This window comes from Vipera berus (genome assembly GCF_964194415.1).
Source record: "Vipera berus genome assembly, chromosome: W".
Taxonomy (NCBI): Eukaryota; Metazoa; Chordata; class Lepidosauria; order Squamata; family Viperidae; genus Vipera; species Vipera berus.
The window spans coordinates 72,022,160-72,045,416 of record NC_138210.1 but is presented as its reverse complement, the minus strand read 5'-3'; the positions used below and the strand labels follow the sequence as shown (position 1 = coordinate 72,045,416).

The window sequence follows — 23,257 nt, the reverse complement described above, 5'->3', positions numbered from 1 at the left end:
TTCCCCCTCACTCAGCTTGAGGTGCAGTTCATCATCACGGGAGCCCACCACCATCCAGGAAAGGAATTCTGCTCTTACTTGCAATACTTGGAGTATCTCAGCCAGAATCGCCCACCTCCTTCCGCTTATGAGCTTTTTGCAAAAGGTTATGAAGATTACCTGCAGTCTCCGTTGCAGGTGAGTCTTCCGTTCTTGGCATGTTGGACCGAACCTCAGAAAGATTTGGGGTCCGGAATGTCCCCAAAGGAAAGGATCCCGCAAGGCAATTAAAATGCCCCAAAGGTAAAACTTTATGGGATACACCGTCTCGGAACCGAAGAAGCAAAACCAGCTCTGGTTTTCCTGCGCAATAGCTTGCTTAGTTAAACAGTAGGTTCCCTTTGGCTCCACCTGCTGGGTGTTTACATTGTCCAATAGTAATGTTTCTTTTGGTTATGGGAACAATCCACTTCTCCTTCGAGCACCTGCGCTAGTGACCTTGGTGTTCTCGCAGGCTCTCGCGGTCCATGAATTCTGTTTCCTCCCTTCACTTTCTACCCCTCCCCGATTTCCTACAGCAAGTTGATCAGCGTTAGAAGCTAGCAGGCATCAGACCGGCTCAATCTTGACGATGCCTTAATTACAGGTAGTCCTCGATTTACGGCCACAACTGAGTCCAAACGTTCCACTGCTGAGCGAGACAGCTTTTGACAACTCTTGAGAATTGCCCCGTTTTACGACCTTTCCGGCTGCGGTTGCTAAGCGAATCCCTGCAGTTGACATCTTAGTAACCCGGTTGGGAAGCGAATCTGGCTTCCCCCTTGTTGACTTTGCTCGTCAGAAGGTCGCCAAAGGGGATGGCATGACGCCGGGACGCCGCGACCGTCGTAAATACGAACCAGTTGCCAAGCGTCTGAATTGGGATCACGTGAACCCGGGGATGCTGCGACCGTCGTTAAGTGTGAAAAACGGTCGGTTTTTTTTTCCCTGGGCCGTTGTCACAACAAACGTTGGCTAAATGGATCGGTCGTAAGTTGAGGACTGCCTGTATTCAGAATTATCTCAAATATTGAGGAGGGAAGTTGTGCCCTTCCAATTTGCTCTTTGCCTTCTGTGGATTATCCCCGATTCCAACGCCTCTCCTTGGTTCTTGATCCCAATAGCCCTTGATGGACAACCTGGAGTCCCAGACTTACGAAGTCTTCGAGAAGGACCCAATCAAATACTCCCAGTACCAGCAGGTCAGTTCTCAAGAGGTAGAGGGGGCGATTTGTTGAAATAATGAAAAAGTCTATAACTGTTGTGATTCCGTGCCAGCCAGTGGACCCGGCAGTTTAGTCTGGGGAATCGGAGGAGGAGGGGAGGGGGGCCTGGAGAGCCATCAGAGGCTCTGATGAGTGCCGGGACTTCCAATCTGATGAAGACCCTGGCCCTTTCCCTCGTTCTCAGGCTGAGGCCCAGCTGTGCTGGGAAGCTGAGTCAGACTCTGAGGACTCACAGCTGGAAGACATCGTAGACCAGCGATGACCGAGTGCCCAAACTGCAACCTAAAACTCACTTATGTATCATTGGGTGACGGGTGGTCAGTATGATAGATAGATAGATAGATAGATAGATAGATAGATAGATAGATAGATAGATAGATAGATAGATAGATAGATCTTGATTGTCATTTTTTACTGTGGGTACAATGGCACACATTAAAAATGAAATTTAGTTGCTTGCTCTCAAAGCGTACACATACATAATGCACATTTAAACATGCTATATACAACCTATGTATAGGCCAGTGATGGCGAACTTTTTAGAGACCGAGTGTCCAAACTGCAACCCAAAATCCACTTATGTATCGTCGGGTGCCGGGTGGGCATGGCCCATTGGGTGGGCGTGGCTGCGGTGGCTACGGCAGACTGGCTGGGACTAAAAAGTTCAATCAATCAATTCCAACTTTGCCAGATCTTTTTTTTTTCCCAGCGAGAAGTTGAATTTTTTTTTTTTAATTCCATTTATATCCCGCCCTTCTCCGAAGACTCAGGGCGGCTTTTTTTTGTTTTGCACACGACGGCAGAGGCCTAAAGCGAAAAGGTTTTATAAATCCCAGCTGAAAGGTTAGGACTGGGGCGACGGCTCGTGTGTCCACAAGAGAGGGCTCTGCGTGCCACCTGTGGCACGCGTCCCATAGGTTCGCCACCACGGCCATAGACGCTCGCAAACGCCGACAGGCAACAAGAGCAGGACAGAGGGAGGCAATGGGGCGACTCCAAGGGCGAAGGAGAAAGCATTGAGAAGCCACCCCTTGGGGCTGCATAATAAAAAGGGAAGGTGTGGGCGGTGCTGGCTGCTGAAGGCAACCATTTGCAAAGGACTCCAGTTTTGTGGGATCAGGTTCTGATTGCCTTGCCTGTGAACAATTCTCGGGTTTGAATCGTGTTCTGTTTGCCTTTGTTTTGGGGACATTTTGCAGGTCTGTAAGTAATATTAAAAGGGGTTTGTTTTTCCTGCACTTCCAGCCTACTTGTTGGAAGAGGGGTTTGTCCTAGTGAGTTAACAAGGACTCAAGTAGGCTGGGACAGAACAATAACAGCCTTCCCCAACCTTTTGGGGTTTGGCGTCCAAGAGCTGGGGGAGGGGGCAATGAAGGGATGGTTTTGTGGGGACAGGGTTTGTGTGCTCAAATGCACGCACGTGTGCACAAAAACCCATTGCTCGTGAGAGTGGCGCCATGAGTGCTCGCACGAACGGGGCTGTGAATGCCCGCGACACTCATACAAATGGGGCTGCGAATGCCCATGGTGCTTGCATGAACCGAGGTCTGCACAAAACCTGCATCCTTTTGCACCAACTGGAGCTTCCGGATGCTCTTCAAGAATACGATACGTAGTCTTATGCAACTGGCCCTTTGAGGGCAGCCCTAATGCTTGTGTGACCCTCAATGTTCTGCAACCTTGGCTCTTTTATGACTCGTGGAGCATGGCTGGCTCAGGAATTCTGGGAGTTGAAGTCCACGAGTCATAAAAGAGCCAAGGTTGGCTATCCCTGTTCTAGACCAGAGGTCCCCAACCTTTTGAGCACCAAGGACCCGTTCCGTGGAGAAAGGTTTTTCCGCAGACCGGAGAGTGCGTGGTTTTGTATGCTGCCTGCATCTCGCGGATGGGGTTTTGTTTGTGCGGATCGGTTGCTGGCATGCCGCGGCCTGGTACTGGTCCACAAACCGGGGTTCGGGGACCCCTGTTCTAGATCGGGAAAACTAAAGTTGTGTTGCTTTTCTCTGTTCAGGCGATATACCGGTGCCTCTTGGACCGTGTTCCCGACGCGGAGAAAGAGACGAATGTCCAGTGAGTAGAAACCCCAACATGGAGGCAGGCCTGTGTGTGTGTGTGTGTGTGTTCACAATCCTTGGACGTAGGTTGACAAAATGTGTCAGATCCATCTGCCTCCTCTTTGCCGCGTTTCAGTCCTCCTACAAAAGTGTACCACGTCGTCCTCGACTTAACAGCCATCATGGAAGGCCTCCCCATCATGGTCGTAAGTTGCAAAGCTTGTAAAACTCTCTCATTTTTGCAGCGGTCCTTAAGCAAATCCGTGGTCACTAAGTGAACCCTGCTGTGGTCAGTGGTTTGCTATGGGCCCGTTTTGCCGACCACTGGGAGCAAATCGTTGTCAAAGGCGGTCACGTGACCACGGGACGCTGCCAATGGCTGTAAAGGCGGGCTGGTTGCCAAGCAGCCAGATTGTAGTCACATGACTGTGAGAGAGAACCTTCAGGTCTTCAAATAGGGATTGTAAGACACCCCCCCCCTTCCGTTTAGGTCTGTCGTAACTTCGAGCAGTTGCTAAGCAACCGGTCGCAAGTCAAGGAGTTGACTTGGGACTGGTTGCTGAGGAATTGTTTGAAGTTACGACGGACTTACCGTCCTTGACCTGCGACCGGTTGCTCAGAAACTATTCGAAATTACAACGGACCCACTGGGGATGCAAGGGTACCTGTCAATCATCCTGGGTCCCTTGGATTAAATAATATTAGTGACTACAGGTAGTCCTCGATTTATGTCGACAGTGGGACCCAAACATTCGGCTGCCAAGCAAGGCAGTTGTTAAATGAGTCCTATTCCATTTTACTACCTTTTTTTTTTTGGCCACAGTTGTTAAATGAGTTGCTGCGGTCGTTAAGTGAATCTGGATTTCCCACTTGACTTTGCCTGTCAGAAGCTATCTAGGAAGGTTGCAAATGACAAATTCGGGACTCCGGTTGCTGCAACACCGGAAATACATGACGTTTGTCACCCAAATTTGAATCCCATGACCGGGGGGGGGAGGGGGGGAATGCTACAGTGGTCATAAGTGTGAGAACTGGACATATGTCCCCTTTTCAGTGTCGTTGAACTTCAAACGGTCATGAAACAAAAGGGTTGTGAGTCGAGGACCACCCATAATAAGCTGAAATGTGGCCTCTCCCTCAATTTTTAATCCTTTTTTTTTTCTATAGCAATAAAGCACTAATGTCCCAGGTAGGCCTCGACTTACCACGGTTCCTTTAGCGACCGTTCGAAGTTACAGCGGCGCTGAAAAAAGAGGACTCACAACCGTGTTTCACACTTAACTACCGTGGCAGCATCCTCCGCGGTCACGTGGTCGGGTTTCTGATGCCTGACATCTGACTCGTATTTACGACGGTCACAGCCTCCCGGGGTCACGTGATTCCCCCTTTTGTCACCTTCTGGCAAGCAAAGTCAATGGGGGGGGAGGGGGAAGCCCGATTCACTTAACGACCGTGTTCCTCGCTCAAGTTCAACGATTCGCTGAACCACTTTGGCCAGACTTTGGTAAAAACGGGACAAAATTCCCTCAACCGTCTCGCTGAGCCACAGCCGAAATTTGGGGCTCCGTTGTGGTCGTTTTAAGTCGAGGACTGCCTGCTGACCCCTTCCAGTCCCTGGAACACAACATCACACCACGCAGCTCCGTCCAGGATTACATGGCTGGCGGCTGTGCGATCCGAGACAAACTCATTTTAAAATAAAAGGGGCAGCTGGGCAAATACCCCAATGCAAAAGTCACCTTTTTTAAAATTAGAATTCACTTTTAAGCACATTCTCTACACACACACACACACACACACACACACACAGACACACACACACACACACACACACGCCAACTCCCCTTTTTAATGAAAAGCAGTGAGACCAGCCACTCGTTCGGCTTCATTGGCTGCCGGTGCTTGTCGCCCAACGGGTGGGCGGCCTTGTGTTTGATTGTGAGTGGAGACACACTTTCTGGCCCTGTGGGACGACAACAATCACTCGCTCTCGCCAGCTTGGTTTTTAGCTGGATTGCTCCCAGCGGGGCGCCCGGTTTAGCCAGGCGCTAATGATAGAGAACGGCCTGTTGTTGTTGTTATTGTTTTGTCGACTCCTTGCCTTGTGTCCCACGCTTCTCCCTGTTTGTTTTTTACCCCGACCCCGCAGGGTGGTGATGGTCTTGGGGGCCGGGAGGGGTCCCCTGGTCAACGCCTCCCTCCGAGCGGCCCGCCAGGCCAACCGGCACGTTAAGATTTACGCCGTGGAGAAGAACCCCAACGCTGTGGTGACGTAAGTGGGTTCTGGCCCGCCAGGGACTTCGTGTCCTTGGCGTGAAGCTCTAGTTCCAACGGGGGGGGGGCGTGGTGTGTGTGTGTGGGGGGGGGGAATCTGCCTGTGGATGTCATTGTGCAGGAAAATGTGTTTTGAGGAGACCCAGCATGGTCTAGTGCAGGGGTAGGCAACCTGGGCTCTTTTATGACTTGTGGACTTCAACTCCCAGAATTCCTGAGCCAGCATGGGGGAACTCTGGCCCCTTCATGACTCGTGGACTTCAACTCCCAGAATTCCTGAGCCAGCCATGGCTCAGCATGGAAACCTCTCCCTTTTCCCTCAGCGTGGGTGGCTCAGGAATTCTGGAAGTTGAAGTCCACGAGTCATAAAAGAGGCCAGGTTGCCTACCCCTGGTCTAGTGGTAAAGGCTAGAAGCCAGGAGAATGGGAGTTCTAGTCCCGTCTTAGGCACGAAAGCTGGCTGGGTGACTTTGGACCCGTGGCTAGGAGACGGTGAGTTCTAGTTCTGCGTTAGTCACAAACGCTGGCTAGAGGACCTTGGGCCAGTCACCCAGAGAGTTCTAGTCCCACCTTAGGTAGGAAAGCCACAGGATGATTTGGCGCCGATCACCAGGAGACTGGGAGTTCTAGTCCCACCTTAGGCAGGAAAGCCACAGGGTGATTGGAGCCAATCACCAGGCGACTGGGAGTTCTAGTCCCACCTTAGGCAGGAAAGCCTTAGGCTGATTTGGAGCCAATCACCAGGCGACTGGGAGTTCTAGTCCCACCTTAGGCAGGAAAGCCTTAGGTTGATTTGGAGCCAGTCACCAGGAGTCTGGGAGTTCTAGTCCTACCTTAGGCAGGAAAGCCATAGGGTGATTTGGAGCCAATCACCAGGCGACTGGGAGTTCTAGTCCCACCTTAGGCAGGAAAACCTTAGGTTGATTTGGAGCCAGTCACCAGGCGACTGGGAGTTCTAGTCCCACCTTAGGCAGGAAAGCCCTAGGTTGATTTGGAGCCAATCACCAGGCGACTGGGAGTTCTAGTCCTATCTTAGGCAGAAAAGCCAGTGGGTGATTTGGAGCCAATCACCAGGAGTCTGGGAGTTCTAGTCCTGCCTTTGGCAGGAAAGCCACAGGGTGATTTGGAGCCAGTCCCCAGGAGACTGGGAATTCTAGTCTCACCTTCGGCAGGAAAAGCACCGGGTGATGTGGGGGCCAGTCACCAGGAGATTGGCAGCTCTAATCCTGTCCTAGGCGGAAGACTTGGAGCCTTAGGGCCAATCGCCAGGAGACTGGGAGTTCTAGTCCCACCTTAGGTGGGAGGCTGGCTGAGTGACTTTGGGGACAATGACCAGGAGAGGGTGAATTGTTAGGCTTGCTTTAGGCATGAAAGCCAGCTGGGTGACCTTGGGCCAGTCACACACACTCTCAGCCCAACCCACCTCACAGGGTTGTTGTTGTTGTTGTTGCGGAGAAAATAGCAGGGGGAAGGAGTATTAAGTATGCTGAGCTATTTATGAAAAAAATAAATAAAACATAAAGGCAGGACACGAACGACTGGATCCAGGAAACCCACTCAAGGCTTCTTGTTTTGTCTGCTGCTGGCAGCGATTCAGGCCTTTTTACGTGACCTGGGTTTGGCCTAGATCTTGGATGTCCGTTTAGTTAAGGCAGTATTTCTTCCCCGAGCACCCTGTCAGTGAAGGGTCTTCAGTTCCCAGAATTCCCCTGCCAGCATGCCTGTTGAGAAGGCCAAGAATTGAGAAGTCACACATCTGGGGAAGGGACAGTGGCCAGAGAAGACTTGACTGATTGTGTGTTTTGCGGCTTAAGCTATTGGAACCATTGCAGAGTGCAGTGTGTGGGGGGTGGGAATCTACCCATTAGTATCATGGTTTCTTTCCAATCCGGTTTTTCCTACCCAGAACCCAGGGGGGTGAGATGGGGTGTTACGTGCACTTCTGAAGTGGGGCACAGGATTTAAAAAAATTGTGCACCTACCTATTTTCCTCCTTTCCTTCTCCAAAGGTGATGAATAAAGCCAGGGGTCTTCAAACCTGGCCCTTTGATGACTTGTGGACTTCAGCTCCCAGAATTCCTCAGCCAGGCACACGTGCCTGGCTGAGGAATTCTGGGAGTTGAAGTCCACAAGTCATCAAAGGGCCAAGTTTGAAGACCCCTGGATGAAACAAGTGGAAGTAGTTTTGTTCATCTTTGGGGAACCTTAAGATAGGTGGACTTCCAACTCCCAGAATTCCCCGGCCTGCCTGCTTGGCTGTGGAATTCTGGGAGTTGAAGTCCACTAGTCTTAAAAAGTTGCCGGGTTCGGAGAGCCCTGTTCCAAACCACAGTTTAACACAGCCATCATTCTTGGTCAAAATAATGGTTTCTTAGGCCAACTTAAATCCAAACGGATGACAAATTCTGCTCAGAAAAACATCACCCTCTTTCTTCTCTTCCTTACCCAACGGGGACGGATGCAACAATGGAAGTCTTAAGAGTAGTTTTGGTCAACCTTTTGGGGGGGTAGGGGGCGTAAGATACGTGGACTTCAACTCCCAGAATCCCCCCCAGCCAGCTTTGAGAGCAGTCTCTCTCATCCTTTCCTCTCTACCTCTTGCTTCTGGGGAATGGGGAGATGAACATTTAATCATATTTAATCCTAGTCTGCTCTGTGGGGCGGTTTTGTGGAGAGAAAGTCTTCCACGCGAGCGATCGAAGGTGCTAGTCCCTTTTAACCGCCTGCACCTCTTCCCGCCCTTTTTTCTTCCAGGCTGGAGAGCTGGCAGTACGAGGAATGGGGTTCCCAGGTGACGGTGGTCTCCCGGGACATGCGCGAGTGGGAGGCCCCCGAGAAAGCGGATCTGATGGTGTCGGAATTGCTGGGCTCCTTCGCGGACAATGAGTTGTCTCCGGAGTGTCTGGATGGGGCGGAACATTGTCTGAAAGGTGAGTCGGGGGAAAAAGAGACTATGGAAGCTTTAAAAAAATGACAGTTGTGGTCAGAAATATTTAGAATATTTATATATCACAGGGAGTCCTCGGCTTACGACCGCAACCAGAGGGGGGAGGCAGAATTTCCGCTGTTGAGCAAGGCAGTTCTTAAGGGATTCATGCCTAGTATTATTTTATTTTTAATTTAATTTTGTTTTATTTTTATTTTATCATTCTGCATTTTATTATAGTTTGTTTATTTTGTTTGTATTTTTAATTTACTTTTGTTTTATTTTTATTTTGTTTCATTTTTTTATTGTATTTATTTTATATATTGATTTATTTTTTATTTTATGGTTTTGGTTTAATTTACCTCATTTTTTATTTGATTATATTTTATTATTTATTTTAATTTATTTTTTGTTTTATTATTTTTTATTTTAATTGAATTTGTTTCATTTTTTAATCTGATTATATTTTATTTTGTTTATTTTAATTCATTCTTCTTGTTTTATTGTTTTTATTGATTTCATTTTATTGTTTTATTACATTTTATTTTAGTTTAGTTTCCTTTTTTTGTTTTTACATTTTATTTATTTTAATTTCATGTTTTTGTTTTTTATTTTACTTTACTTTTTTATTGTTCTGTTATTTATTTTGTTTATTTTTTATTGTTTTTGTTTAATTTCATTTTTTATTGTTTTGTTACATTTTACTTTATTTTAATATCATTTTTTGTTTTATTGCTTTTTTGATTTAATTTAATTTAATTCAGTTTTTGTTGTTTTATTATTTTTTATTTTATTTTATTTTTCTTTATAAAATTTATTGGCCACCCATCTTACCACACAGGGTAAGTTTGGGCAGCTTCCGATCCTGACCTTTTTTTGCCATGGTTCTTAAGTGAATCACCATGGTCATTAAATGAATCACGGGTTTGTTAAGGGAATCTGGGCTTCCCCCAGGTAGAATTTGCTTGCCAGTGTCAACTCCTCGTCTTCGCCGGATTGACAAGCCCACAGGAAAAACCACGACGAAGTACGGATGACTGGAAAGAGTACCTTTAATAGCAGGATCTCTATACCTTAACAAAGTCAGCGTTGAGAGCCACACGCTCTCAACGCACCTTTTATTCTGAATCTGTAACTAGGTAGCAGCCCCACCCCTAGACTCCACCCCTCCCTCGTGCAGACCAGCATCCGCCTGGCCTGCGTAAATACTCCACCCCCCTACTCCTTCAACCCACGCCCAGCTCCCTCCACCGGCACCGTGCTTCCCAGCGTGAAGGTAAGTACAAGCCCACCCCCCTCCTAACAACCTGAGTGTGCTCCCCTCCACCAATGCATCTCCCCGCGCCATCCCCATGACCCCCTGGCAGCCCCCAAGGTCCGGGTGCAGCTGTTCAGCACCCTGCGTCGCTGCCGGCCGTCTCCCTGCTGGCTGCCCCGGCGTAGCCATCCTGCAGCCACTCACGACCGCCCTCAGCCTCCTTTCAGATAGCGGCACGCCCGTGGGTCCGGCGCTCGCCCGCCGGACAGCTGGAGGGTGTGGGCGCGGCTGGACTCTCGGCGTCGCACGGCTGCTCGCCCGCCGGTCAGCTGAGGAGCTTGGGAGCGGCTGGGCCTTCGGCGGCGCGCGGCTGCCTCCCCCCCGGCCAGCTGGTGATGGGAGCGGCTGGGCCTTCGGCGGCGCGCGGCTGCTTCCCCCCCGGCCAGCTGGCGAGTGTAGGAGCGGCTGGGCATTCGAACGGCTGCTCGCCCGCCGGTCAGCTGGGGGCTTTGGGGCCGGCTGGGCTTTCGGCGGCAAACGGCAGCTCGCCCGCCGGACAGCTGGAGGGTGTGGGCGTGGCCGCTGCTGTTGCCGAGGGCTGCGAGCCGAATCCCCCTCCCGGCGAGTTTGTCGAACCCGAAGGGCTCGACAGTCGGCCCCTCCTACCAAGGCTCCTCCTGAAAGGCAAGGTAGAGAAGTCAGACAAGCACTAAGGAGAGCAGCAGATCCCCCCCGACCCCCTCCCGAGGGTTTACCAGGGTGCTTCTGGTGGAACGCCTTAACCAATCTAGGGGCCTGAACGTTTGACTCCGCCACCCAGGATGCCTCAGTTATTGGGTATCCTTTCCACAGCACCAGGTATTGCAGTCGCCCTCTCCGCATCCTGGAGTCTAAGACTTCTTGTACCTCATATTGCCCATCACCCACAGGCCCCGGCCCGACTGGCTCCCCCCGAATAGGAACAGGGGCTGGTTTCAGTAAGCTGCCGTGGAACACGGGATGCACTTTGCCTAGAAATTTAGGCAGCCGAAGGCGCACCGTGACCGGATTGACGATGTGGGTTACCTGGAAGGGGCCTATGTACTTAGGGCCCAGCTTTCTACTAGGTATTTGTAATCTCAGGTATTTTGTGGATAAGTACACCCAGTCCCCAACCCCTGGGGTGTAGAACGGTTGGCGCTTCTTATCCGCTTGGGCTTTTACAATACTGGCTTGCTTGTTTAGAGCCTGTTTGGTCGCCGCCCATACTTTTCTGACTTGTAGCATCCACTCCTGGGGTTGACAAGAGGAGGCCGGCCCCTGGTCACACTCGGGAACAGGAGGGAAATCGTAGCCAGACACCACTGTATACGGTGGGAGACCAGTACCACTGTGCACAGCGTTGTTGTGGGCGATTTCTGCAAACGCCAATAGGTCAGCCCAGTCTGCCTGCTGGTACGAGACATAGCTGCGTAGGTATTGCTCCACCGCCGCGTTGGCTCGTTCTGCCGCGCCGTTTGTGCAGGGATGATACCCCGAGCTTAGTCCCTGGGATGACCCGATGAACTGGAGAAATTCACGCCAGAACCTGGCGGTAAATTGTACCCCTCGGTCCGAGATAATACGTCTAGGCGCCCCGTGTAAACGGTACACGTGGGTTATAAAAAGCCAGGCCAGACGCCGGGCCGAGGGTAAGCCCCTTAACGGAACAAAATGGACCTGCTTGGAAAACAGGTCAACTATGGTCCAGATGACGGTGTATCCCCGACTCTCTGGTAGGTCTGTCAAGGCTTGACGGCTGTCAAGGCTGCAAATGGTGATTGCATTTGCAACCCCGGCGTGCTGCAACTGTCACGGATACCTGCCAGTTGCCAAGCAGCTTAATTTTTGAACACATGACTGTGGGAAAATGCTGCAATGGTTGTAAATGCAAGCATCAGTTGTAAATCACTTTTTTTCAACTTTGACTGCTTGTAAGTCAAGGACTACCGGTAATAATAATGCCGTAAGCCAGCTGGAAGATCTGTGGATTAGGATAGATTCAACGACCTATTTTAATTGCAAGTGACTGATGTTTCTTTGCTTTTTGCCCATGCACAGAGGGCGGGGTCAGCATCCCCTGTGATTACACCTCTTTCTTGGGCCCCATCTCGTCCTCGAAACTTTATAATGAAGTGCGGGCCTGTCGTGAAAAGGATCGCGATCCTGAGGTGAGTGGGTCTCCAAATGTGTTTTTTGCTAGAAAGAAATTAAAATCTGTTTGGAGAAAAGAAAAGGAAAGGAAAAAAGAATTCTTGATCTTTTGGGGGGGGGGGGAAGTAAGGCTTTTCCTAACGGAAAAAAATATGTATGCAGTAAAGGTCAGGTTAAAATTCCTAATTTTATTGTTTAAAAAAATATGCTCTGTTGATTTTTAACATACACCTTAATATTGTGTTGTCTGGGTTAATGTTTAAAAAACAATACCAATTAATTTCTATAATTCTATAGTCCATATAATAGTCTTACTTGATTGCCCCTTCTTCCAATAATATTCTCGCTTTTGCCAATCTTAAATTAATACAGTTCTTTTTTTTTTAATCCCATTTATATCCCGCCCTTCCCCGAAGACTCAGGGCGGCGTACAATCTAAAGCACAAATTGTAAATGACAATTAAATATAAACATTTTTCTAATGTTTCTGCAAATAATAGCCACATCAATATAAAGCTTCTTTTCATTGATCATTTCGATTGCCTCGTCATAAATCCTGTTTACAAAATTCTTATTTAAATTTGTTTTTCCCCACAGTATTCAAAACACTTTTACTGGTTAAGATTTTCTCAAAATTACTTACACTTAGGTATTTAAGTCTTTTTTCCCATACAAGCCATGACATTTTTACATTTCTTGTATCTTAAAACAAAATTTATTTTATTTATTTATTTTATTTTAATTCCATTTATATCCCGCCCTTCTCCGAAGACTCAGGGCGGTTAAGAGCAAAAAGAAAAAAAAGATAAAACAGAAAACATTTCTTTTATATAAACCACCCCAACGTTTTTATATTTCTCATGTCAAAAAAACCAAACACAAAAGAAAAAAAAAGAAGGCATATTATATTACTTTAAGGGCTCATCTCTCTTAAACTAATCTTCATTTATATTCACAATCTTTCTATTACTTTAACCATATTTCAAACAAATGTTTAATTTTTAAACATTCCCTCTGGTAATTTCCATCATCTAATTTCTTAATTCTCACTTTAGCCTTCCCCCCCCCCCGACGTCTAAAATTCCTAAAATTATTTACTGTCAAATATTACGTGTTTTCAAATAATCAAGTTACTTCCGTTAAAATAACATTGTTAAAAGATAATGAAGGATCTCGTGTCTTAAAATGACGTATATAATCAAACATACGTATTTTGTAATCAAATCTCCTAATTAAAATACATCCTTTAGATTTGCAGGACGCCCCGGAGGAATTTTTAAATTTAATTTTATCAGTGATACAAAACTAAAAGGAATCTTCAGCAGCATGCAGAATCAAACATATAGTATACTCCACCCTACATGTAGAAGAGAAATTATTACAAACCTTTAATTTGATCCTTAGAGACAAAGGGAAATTGGAACCTTTCTATTAAAAAAAAGATTTGGGAATGGCATCTTCCAGTAGCCCTAATGATGTTTCCTAGGTGGGTTGTGAAACGTTTGCAAGAAGAAAAAAACCAAGCTCAGAGAGCACCCTAACACATTTGGCATTTTTTAAAAAAACTGGTTTTATTCTGTTTTATTTCGTTTTGCTTCCCAGGCTCAATTTGAAATGCCGTACGTTGTGCGCCTTCACAACTTCCACCAGCTAGCACCCCCAAAAGCCTGTTTCTCCTTCAAACACCCCAATCCAGGTAGGGACAATGCTTTCGGAGAGCAAAATACCCCTACGGTGTTATGGAAAGGAATACTTGCCTGAACTAGATGGTTAGTTGTCTAGAAATCAGGGCTTTTCAACCAGTGGTACGCGTACCACTGGTGGTACTTTAGCACCTGGCAGGTGGTACGCAACCCCCTAGCCAAAGTGTAACGGGGAGGGAACAAGCTAAAGCGGCTCTACTTAGGCCTGGACAAGATCAGCTGGAGCTGCAGGACTCGGCAGAAGCCTCAGGATCTCCGCACGCGGCTACATGCTGATCGGAGCTTCCAGCGTCTCCAGAGGAAAAAAGGGAGTAGGACGGAGAGAGGAGAAGCTCTAAAAGGGGCAGATTTCGGCGGGAGAGAGAGAAAAAAAAACACAGAAAGAGAGAGAGAAGAGAAGAGGCTTTTGTTAATGAAGCAGTGAGGAGAGGGCGAGCGAGTGGCCTTTGCGAGCGAAGTGTGAGTGAGTGAAAGAGAGAGAGAGCGGCTTTTGGGAGCAAAGTGTCCGTGAGCGAGAGTGAGGGGCTTTTGGGAGCAAAGTGAGTGAATGAGAGAGAGAGTGGCCTTTGCAAGCAAAGGGTGAGTGAGTGAGAGAGCGAGTGAGGGCCTTTTGCGAGCCAGGGGTGAGAGAAAAAGGGAAAAGTGAGGGGGAGAAGGGAAAAAAGAAAAGGCATTGACTTCTGACTTCCTCGGTTGTAGTAGAAGGAAGCATTAACATTGAACCCCGACTTTTTACTTTCCCTTAATATTAAAAAGGTAAAGGTTCCCCCGCACATGCGTGCTAGTCGTTTCCAACTCTAGGGGCTGGTGCTCATCTCCGTTTCAAAGCCGAAGAGCCAGTGCTTGTCCGAGGACATCTCTGTGGTCATGTGGCCGGCATGCCTAGACGCCAAAGGCGCACGGAACGCTGTTACCTTCCCACCGTAGTGGTCCCTATTTTTCTACTTGCATTTTTACGTGCTTTCGAACTGCTAGGTTGGCAGAAGCTGGGACGAGTGACAGGCGCTCACTCTGTTACGCGGCACTTGGGATTCGACCCGCCAAACTGCCGATCTTCTGATCGACAAGCTCAGCGTCCTAACCCACTGAGCCACCGTGTCCCTTTCCCATAATATTATAAACTAGCCATTTCTATCACGACCAATGAATCCAACCAGTAAAGCCCAAAATCCCCCCCCCCTTTTTTTTTAGTCGTCATGTTTTTGACACCTTGCTAAGCACTGGTGGTCTTCGAATATTGTCATGTCCTAAAAGTGGTACGATCTGTAAAAAGGTTGAAAAGCCCTTGTCTAGATAAGAAGAGCTGACTGCACTTTTTTTTTAAAAAAAAAAATTTTTTTTAACTTTACTAGAAAACCTGGGTTAACCCGCCCCACAACAAGCCATCTTCCACCCTGTTCGAAACAGCTGGATCTGGCTTGGATATTTTATCCTTGCTTTCTTTAGAGCAGGCATTGTCAAACTGCCGGCCGACCGGCCGGATGCGTCATGCCGAAACCACGCCTACTCCATTGCCGGCACTGGGGAACAAGTCACGATATGTCGCCAGTTTGACACGCCTGCTTTAGAGCCTCCGGGGTGTGTGTGTCCCATAATACCTTTTGCCTCGTCTTTTTCCCCTCTTGCAGACCCTCTGAAGGACAACAACCGTTATCAAACGCTGGAATTCCAGGTGGACGTGAACACGGTGCTTCACGGCTTCGCCGGCTACTTTGAGACGACGCTATACGGCGATATCACACTCAGTAGGTTAAGGGAAGCCTCAGACGGAAGAATGTGCCCTTCTCCTTTTATCATTTATTACATTTATACGAAGCCCATCGCACTATCCAAAGTGATTCTGGGGCAGCTTAACAATGTAATAAAAATATTTTTTAAAAAAATTAAATTACAAGGATGGGTTACAAGTAAAAACCGCAGGCTTGAGTGGAGGAGGTGTGTGTGTGGGGGGGGGTACACCAGCCACCCACCTTTCCAATGCATCTCCATCGGGGCTCTGCGCCAACCCGGCACAGCCAAATTTTAAGGTCTTGGAAGGCCTCGAATCAAAGGTACAAGCGCAGATGGGGCAAGACCGGGCTCAAAAACGGTAACTCTGAGAGCGACCTTGGAGTGCTAGTGGACGATCACTTGACCGTGAGCCGGTGGTGTGCAGCAGCAGCAGCCAAAAAAAAAGCTAATAACAATCCTGGGTTGTATAAATAGAGACACAGAACGAAGATCACGCGAGGTATTAGTACCGCTGTATAAAACCCTAGCGAGGCCACACCTGGAATGCTGCAGCCAATTTTGGTCACCACATCACAAAAAAGATGTTGAGAGTTTGGAAAAAAAAAATTCAGAGAAGAGCAAGTAAAATGATCCAAGGCCTGGAGAGTAAAACGTACAAAGAAGGGCTGCGGGACTTGGATTTGGCTAGTCTAAAGAAAAGGAAGAAATAGGGGTGACGTGATAGCAGCGTTCCAGCATTTGAGGGGCTGCCACAAAGAAGAGGGGGTCAAATTATTCTCCAGAGCACCAGAGGGCTGGACGAGAAACAATGGCTGGAAACTGATCAAAGAGTGAAGCAACCTGGAACTAAGGAGAAACTTCCTGACAGGACAATTAACCAGTGGAACAGCTTGCCACCGGAAATCCTGGGTGCTCCATCACTGGAGATTTTCAAGAAGAGACTAGAGCAGGGCACTTCAAACTTGGCTCTTTTATAACTTGTGGACTTCAACTCCCAGAATTTCTCAGTCAGTGCCTGGCTGAGGAATTCGGAGAGTTGAAGTCCACAAGTCATAAAAGGGCCAAGTTTGAAGAGCCCTGTCTTAAATCAAACAAACAAAATGGAGGTTGGCTGAGGAATTCTGGGAGTTGAAGTCCACAAGTCATAAAAGGGCCAAGTTTGAAGAGCCCTGTCTTAAATCTAACAAACAAAATGGAGGTTGGCTGAGGAATTCTGGGAGTTGAAGTCCACAAGTCATAAAAGGGCCAAGTTTGAAGAGCTCTGTCTTAAATCTAACAAACAAAATGGAGGTTGGCTGAGGAATTCTGGGAGTTGAAGTCCACAAGTCATAAAAGGGCCAAGTTTGAAGAGCCCTGTCTTAAATCTAACAAACAAAATGGAGGTTGGCTGAGGAATTCTGGGAGTTGAAGTCCACAAGTCATAAAAGGGCCAAGTTTGAAGAGCCCTGTCTTAAATCTAACAAACAAAATGGAGGTTGGCTGAGGAATTCTGGGAGTTGAAGTCCACAAGTCATAAAAGGGCCAAGTTTGAAGAGCCCTGTCTTAAATCTAACAAACAAAATGGAGGTTGACTGAGGAATTCTGGGAGTTGAAGTCCACAAGTCATAAAAGGGCCAAGTTTGAAGAGCCCTGGACTAGACAGTCCGTTGTCTGAGATGGTATAGGACGGGTTCTTCTGCTTGAGCAGGGGGCTGGACTAGAAGACCTCCAAGGTCCCTTCCAGCTTTTATTCTATTCTGTTCAAGGCCAGAAGGGTAGGTGGGGGCCTCACCCTCAGTGGGAAGATGTTATAGTTGCCTTGATATTGCTGAAACCTCTTTTTTTTCCCCTTTCTCCTCTCCCCACTCATTCTTACAGGTATCCGACCTGAGACTCATTCACCTGGCATGTTTTCGTGGTTCCCTATATTCTTTCCCATTAAGGTAGGTCTTTTGTATTAGTTTTTTTTTTAAATTCCCGGCATGGGAATAAGCCTTCCTGTCAGCAGTATTTGAAGATTTTTCACCGAGGAAAACTATTAACAAAACGAAACTTTTGTTTCGCTGCAAGGGTTTTTACATTACAGGAAGTCCTTGTCTTAACGACTGCCCTTGAGCGCCAAATTTCTGTGCCAAGGGAGACATTAGTTAAGTGATAGGTAGATAGGTAGGTAGGTAGATAGATAGACAGATAGAGAGAGAGATAGATAGATGATAGATAAGATAAGATAGGTAGATGAATGGATGGGTGGATGGATGGATTAGTAGTAAAGAATATAATAATGATAAATAATAACACTGCAGCCATACTACATGGGTAAATATACATAGTCATTAGACAGCAGTGTGAGAATTAGGTGTTTATTTGAAATGCGTTTGAATATTTATTGATGTAGAAAATAAATGGCGACTCAAGGCGGCTTACAGGATATAAAAACCATGCTTTAAAAAGAATTTAAAAATAAGAAGGAAAATAATAGCCCACCACCCACCCCAGTGACAACACAGATTCAAACTAACCATTTAATGGGCTCTAGCTCCCCAGACCCGCTGGCAGAACCAGGTGTTCAGCCAATAATTCAAAAATACTTGGGTTCCTATGACCTCTCTACTTCTGTACGGAAACATGCTGGTGGGACTGACTCTGTGGGGGAGGCCTGACCCCGTGGGACCTGACTTTGTGTGTGTGTGTGAGGGGGGAAAGTAATGTTTATATGGCCCAGAATGATTGTGCTGCTAGTAACGGTGTCCCACCCACAGCAACCCATGACCGTCCAGGCGGGCGAGAAGATCCGAGTGACCTTTTGGCGTTGCAGCAACTCCAAGAAAGTGTGGTACGAGTGGGCTGTGGTTTCCCCAATGTGTTCGGTCATCCACAACCCCACGGGACGTTCCTACACCATTGGATTGTGAGCAGGAGTTCAATTTGTCGTCGTTCCCCCCCTCCCCTGCCCCGCCATCGCTCCGGCATCGAGACCACAAGGAACCTCCTTCTGCTTTGCACTCGGGACAAGAGAGAGACTGATTTTTCTACGCAAAGTCACAAGGTCTTTCACCGTTTGCTGGTTTGCAGGTTGGACTCAAAAGTCTTTAGCTTGGCTGCTTCCACCTGCCTCGATCATGTTTTCCGGTCGGTGAAATTTCAATAAAGTTGCTGAAATGTGTTCTTGGAAGCCACTACCCAAGAGAAACAAGGACCTGGAGCAGTATGATAGATAGATAGATAGATAGATAGATAGATAGATAGATAGATAGATAGATAGATAGATAGATAGATAGAACTTTATTGTCATTTTTTACTGTGGGCACAATGGCACACATTAAAAATGAAATTTAGTTGCTTGCTCTCAAAGTGTACACATACATAACGCACATTTAAACATGCTATATACAACCTATGTATAGACCAGTGATGGCGATCTTTTTAGAGACCCAGTGTCCAAACTGCAACCTAAAACCCACTTATGTATCGGGTGCCGGGTAGGCATGGCCCATTGGGTGGGCATGGCTGTGGTAGTAATGGCAGACTGAGTGGGACTAAAAAGTTCAATCAATCAATTCCAACTTTGTGAGATCTTTTGGTTTCCTGTGAGAAGTTGAAATTGATTGATTGAACGAACCTTTTTTTTTTTTTTTGGCCAGCTGAAGGCCTAGGACAGGGGTGACGGCACACGTGCCCACAGATAGCGCTCTGCGTGCCACCTATGGCATGCGTGCCATAGGTTCACCAGCACGGGTATAGACCACGCTTACATATAAGTAACATAAATATTAATCATTGTCCATCTTGAATACATAACGGAAGGAGGAAGCTTTAGAGTTCACAAAGTTAATACTTTATGGAACAAAGCTGTGACTGAATCTGGATGTTCTGCTTCAGATACCACGGAGCCCCCTCCCAGAAGGTAACAAGAAAAACAGGTCGTGAAGAGGATGTGTCGTGTCCCAGATAATCGTATGGACCCTGCTCAAGCAACGCTTCTGTGCCATGTCCTGGGTGGAAGGGAAGGAACTGCCGATGATATTTTCAGCCATCCTCACTACTCTTTCCACCGCTTTCCTGTCCAAATCAGGGATGCTTCCAATCCAGACTGTGATCCTGTATGACAGGATGCTCTCGATCACAAAAGTGGGCGCAGTGGTTCAAATGCAGTATTGCAGGCCAATTTGCTGCTCGCTGCTAGCAGTTTGAGCCTAACTCCATCCTTCCGAGGTCAGTAAAATGACCCAGATTCCTAGGGGGGGGGATTAGGCTGATTCCATAAATTAGGGCTGCTAAGCCCCATGAAACTGTCTATAAGTCTTAGTGCTATTAATGACTGCATTCCTCATATTTAGAGCAATGCATATATCCTGCCAGTAGTTGCTTCTGAGCTTGACTACTCCAGCAGACTGTATGTAGGGCTTCCCTTGAAGAGTATCTAGAAGGTGCAAAATGAGGCAGCCAGGCTGTTAAGCTAGCCTGATGCAGGTAGTCCTCAACTTAACAACAGTTCGCTTAGCGACCATTCAAAGTTACAAGGGCTGCGAACAAAGTGACTTAACGACCGTTTTTCGTATTGGGATCGTCGGTGCGTCCCCAATGGTCCGGTGATCAAAATTCAGACGCTCGGCATTTATGACGGTTGCAAGCCAAGTCAACGGCAGAAGCCTGATTCACTTCGCAAGCGTGTGACCTATTGTTGGAAGAGAAATCTTCATCGTGGTTCCGTCCAAGCTGAAAACAAACATGGTGACCGCTTTAAGGAAGAAGGTTGTAGTTTATTGAAAAAAAGAACCAGACAGGAAGATGGCTGACAGAAAAAAAAAAGGGTGAACACATGTAGGGAGTGGGTTTTTATACCCTCTGGAGCCTTTTGTTTGGAGCTGCTTCCTGTTCCTGTTTGAGGCTATTTCTTGTGTCACGTATTTTAATTTAATTTAATTTAATTTAATAATATTTATATACCGCCCTTCTCCCTGAGGACTCAGGGCGGTTCACAGGGCAAAAGTCAAATACAAAGTACAAACATTAAAAAGAGATTAAATAATTGCCCAAGTTAAAACAATTAATACAATAATAAAACCCCAAAAATAAAATTAAGAATACAAAAAAATAAAACCCCCACCAATCCCCATCAGGCTAGGCTGGCTTGTACAAACAAAAACGTCTTGAGATCGCGACGAAAGGAGCGAAGATCGGGCGCCATCCGGAGCTCTACCGGCAACTGATTCCACAGCTCCGGAGCGCCCACAGAGAAGGATCTCCCCCTGGGCGCCACCAATCGACATTCTCTGACCGGTGGCACCCTGAGGAGGCCCTCTCTGTGGGAACGCACAGGGCGCAGGGAGCTTGATGCCGGCAGCAGATGTTCCCTAAGGTACTCCGGCCCCATGCCATGAAGGGCTTTGAACACCATTACCAGTACCTTGAATCTCACCCGGAAGGCAACTGGCAACCAATGCAGCTCACGGAGCAAAGGTGTAACGTGGGAGTATCGGGAGACTCCCAACACAACTCTCGCGGCTGCATTCTGTACCAGTTGGAGCTTCCGGGTGGTCCTCAAGGGCAGCCCCATGTAGAGAGCGTTGCAGTAGTCCAGACGAGAGGCCACGAGCGCATGAGTGACCGTGCATAAATCATCCCGGCTAAGATAGGGCCGCAACTGGCGCACCAGGCGAACCTGGGCGAAAGCCCCCCTAGTCACAGCTCCTATATGGTCTTCCAAGGTGAGCCGTGAATCTAGGAGGACTCCCAAGTTGCGAGCCCTATCTACGGGGGGTAATAGTTCACCCCCCATAGCAAGAGGTGGAATGTCCAAATAGACCCGGGATGAAGATATGCAAAGCCACTCAGTCTTGTCGGGGTTGAGTTGAAGTCTGTTCCTCCCCATCCAGACCCGAACCGCCTCCAGGCAACGGGACATCACGTTGAGGGCATCACTGGGGTGGTTTGGGGTCGAAAAGAAAAGTTGGGTATCATCCGCGTACTGATGATACCCAACTCCAAAACCACGAATGATCTCACCCAGCGGTTTCATGTAGATGTTGAACAGGAGAGGCGAGAGGACCGACCCCTGAGGGACTCCACAAATGAGAGACCTCGCGGTCGACCTCTGCCCTCCTGCCAACACCGACTGCGAACGTCCCTGGAGATAGGAGGAGAACCACTGTAAGACTGTGCCTCCCACTCCCAGTCCCCTGAGACGCCGCAGCAAGATACCATGGTCGATGGTATCGAAAGCCGCCGAGAGGTCTAATAGGACTAGAACAGAGGAATATCCCCTGTCCCGAGCCCTCCAGAGATCATTCACCAGCGCGACCAATGCCGTCTCCGTGCTGTGCCCGGGCCTGAAACCCGATTGGTACGGGTCTAGATAATCCGCTTCATCCAGGACCAGAGGGAGCTGATGCGCCACCACACTCTCCACAACCTTCGCAAGAAAGCGAAGGTTGGAGACAGGACGAAAGTTGTTCAATACAGCTGGGTCCAAGGCAGGCTTCTTGAGGAGAGGCCTCACCACCGCCTCTTTCAAGACGGCGGGGAAGCTACCCTCACCCAAAGAAGCCGATATAACTGCCTGGAACCAGCTGCGTGTCCTCTCCCGGGCTGCATAGACCAGCCAGGAAGGGCACAGGTCCAGTAAACATGTGGTGGTGCTCAGCCTCCCCATGATCCTGTCCACTTCCTCAGGGGTCACAGAATCAAACTCATCCCAGGTGGTATCGACAAGACCGCCCGTGTCCTGATCGCCAGACTCTGCCCAGTCAGAGTCCAGACCGGTCCGAATCCGAGCGATTTTGACCTGTGTGCCTTCCCTTCACTATTATGTGCTGTCTTTAAGAGTTTGGGTGGGGTATGTAGATTTTAGGTGCCTTTTGTCTTCTTAATTTTCTAGCTTCAACCTTCCTGGATTTACACCTGCATTTCTATAGAGCTGGTTTCTGCTTGGGGGAGGGAGACTTAGGACTATTAAGAAAACTGGGCTTGCTTTCCTGCCTCTCCAAGATCCTTTGAGGAAATAATATTTTCCTGCCCTTTTAACATTTCCTTCTCTGGTGGAGGGGGCTGACTTTCCACTCTTTATCTTAACAACCGCAGTGATTCCCTTAGCAACCGTGGCAAGAAAGGTCGTAAAACGAGGCAAAATCCACTTCACCAATTTCTCGCTCAGCAACATAAAATTTTAGGCTCAAAGGAGCAGGCTTGCTGCCATTGTGGAGAGATGTCCTTGATTTACCGCTGTGTTATGGGCAGATGGAAGGGGGTGCTTTTACTTTTATCACCCCTTAAGGGCCTGGATGCACGAGGGATGCCGGCTCCCAATTTGAAGCAGGATTAGCTGAGGCGACCCTGTTGAAAGCGGCCTCTTTTACCTCACATAATGGGCTCCCTCAGGAATTGCGCTCAGCTGCCAGGTTTTAATAAGGCTTTAATAATAAGGGATTATGGAGACCTTTGGCCCTTCCGAATCTCCATCCCGCCTCGGCAGCCTACAAAACCTCCCCAGTTTCGGGACAAAAGGCCGCCTATTTTGCCTCCTCGCTAGGAAACTGGGCGAGGCGAGCAACTCGCCAGGCCTCAGCCGGGAGACCAGGCCGCTGTTGCCGTGGTAACTGCGCGACCCCTCCCCTTTTTCCTTCGCTACAGGAGCTTCGCGGCCTCTGACCCGCCCGGAAAGTGGCTCTCTTTACCGACTCGGCGACCAAAGGCCCAATCAGGTCTTTGTTTGTAGCCGGAAGGGCTAACCAATCAGGGCAAACCTCGCAGGGGAGGATCCTTTCGCTTCGCTCCACCCGCCACGCTGTAGCCCAATGATATTCGCTGTACTTAATACACTTTCGCGTTTTTTCCGCTCGTCCAGCCAATCAACCGGCCCGATAGTTTATTTTTTTTTCCCGTCGGCTTGCCCAATTGGCTACTAGGAAACCCCGCCT

The 23,257-nt window shown here is 48.1% G+C and overlaps 1 protein-coding gene across 2 annotated transcripts in view; it reads left to right on the top strand.

The window, feature by feature from the left end:
- LOC308676672 (protein arginine N-methyltransferase 5-like) overlaps positions 1-18,504 on the top strand; it is a 35,085-nt gene extending 16,581 nt beyond the window's left edge. For both annotated transcript variants that reach the window (XM_081342658.1, XM_081342659.1), the window contains exons 8-17: positions 16-177; positions 1,143-1,220; positions 3,256-3,314; positions 5,448-5,570; positions 8,327-8,502; positions 11,836-11,945; positions 13,531-13,624; positions 15,260-15,376; positions 17,220-17,284; positions 18,101-18,504. In XM_081342658.1, coding sequence (XP_081198784.1) covers positions 16-177; positions 1,143-1,220; positions 3,256-3,314; positions 5,448-5,570; positions 8,327-8,502; positions 11,836-11,945; positions 13,531-13,624; positions 15,260-15,376; positions 17,220-17,284; positions 18,101-18,253 — 1,137 coding nt within the window. In that variant the 3' untranslated portion in view covers positions 18,254-18,504. The remainder of the gene's footprint in view (positions 1-15; positions 178-1,142; positions 1,221-3,255; positions 3,315-5,447; positions 5,571-8,326; positions 8,503-11,835; positions 11,946-13,530; positions 13,625-15,259; positions 15,377-17,219; positions 17,285-18,100) is intronic.
- The last annotated feature ends 4,753 nt before the right edge of the window (positions 18,505-23,257 follow it).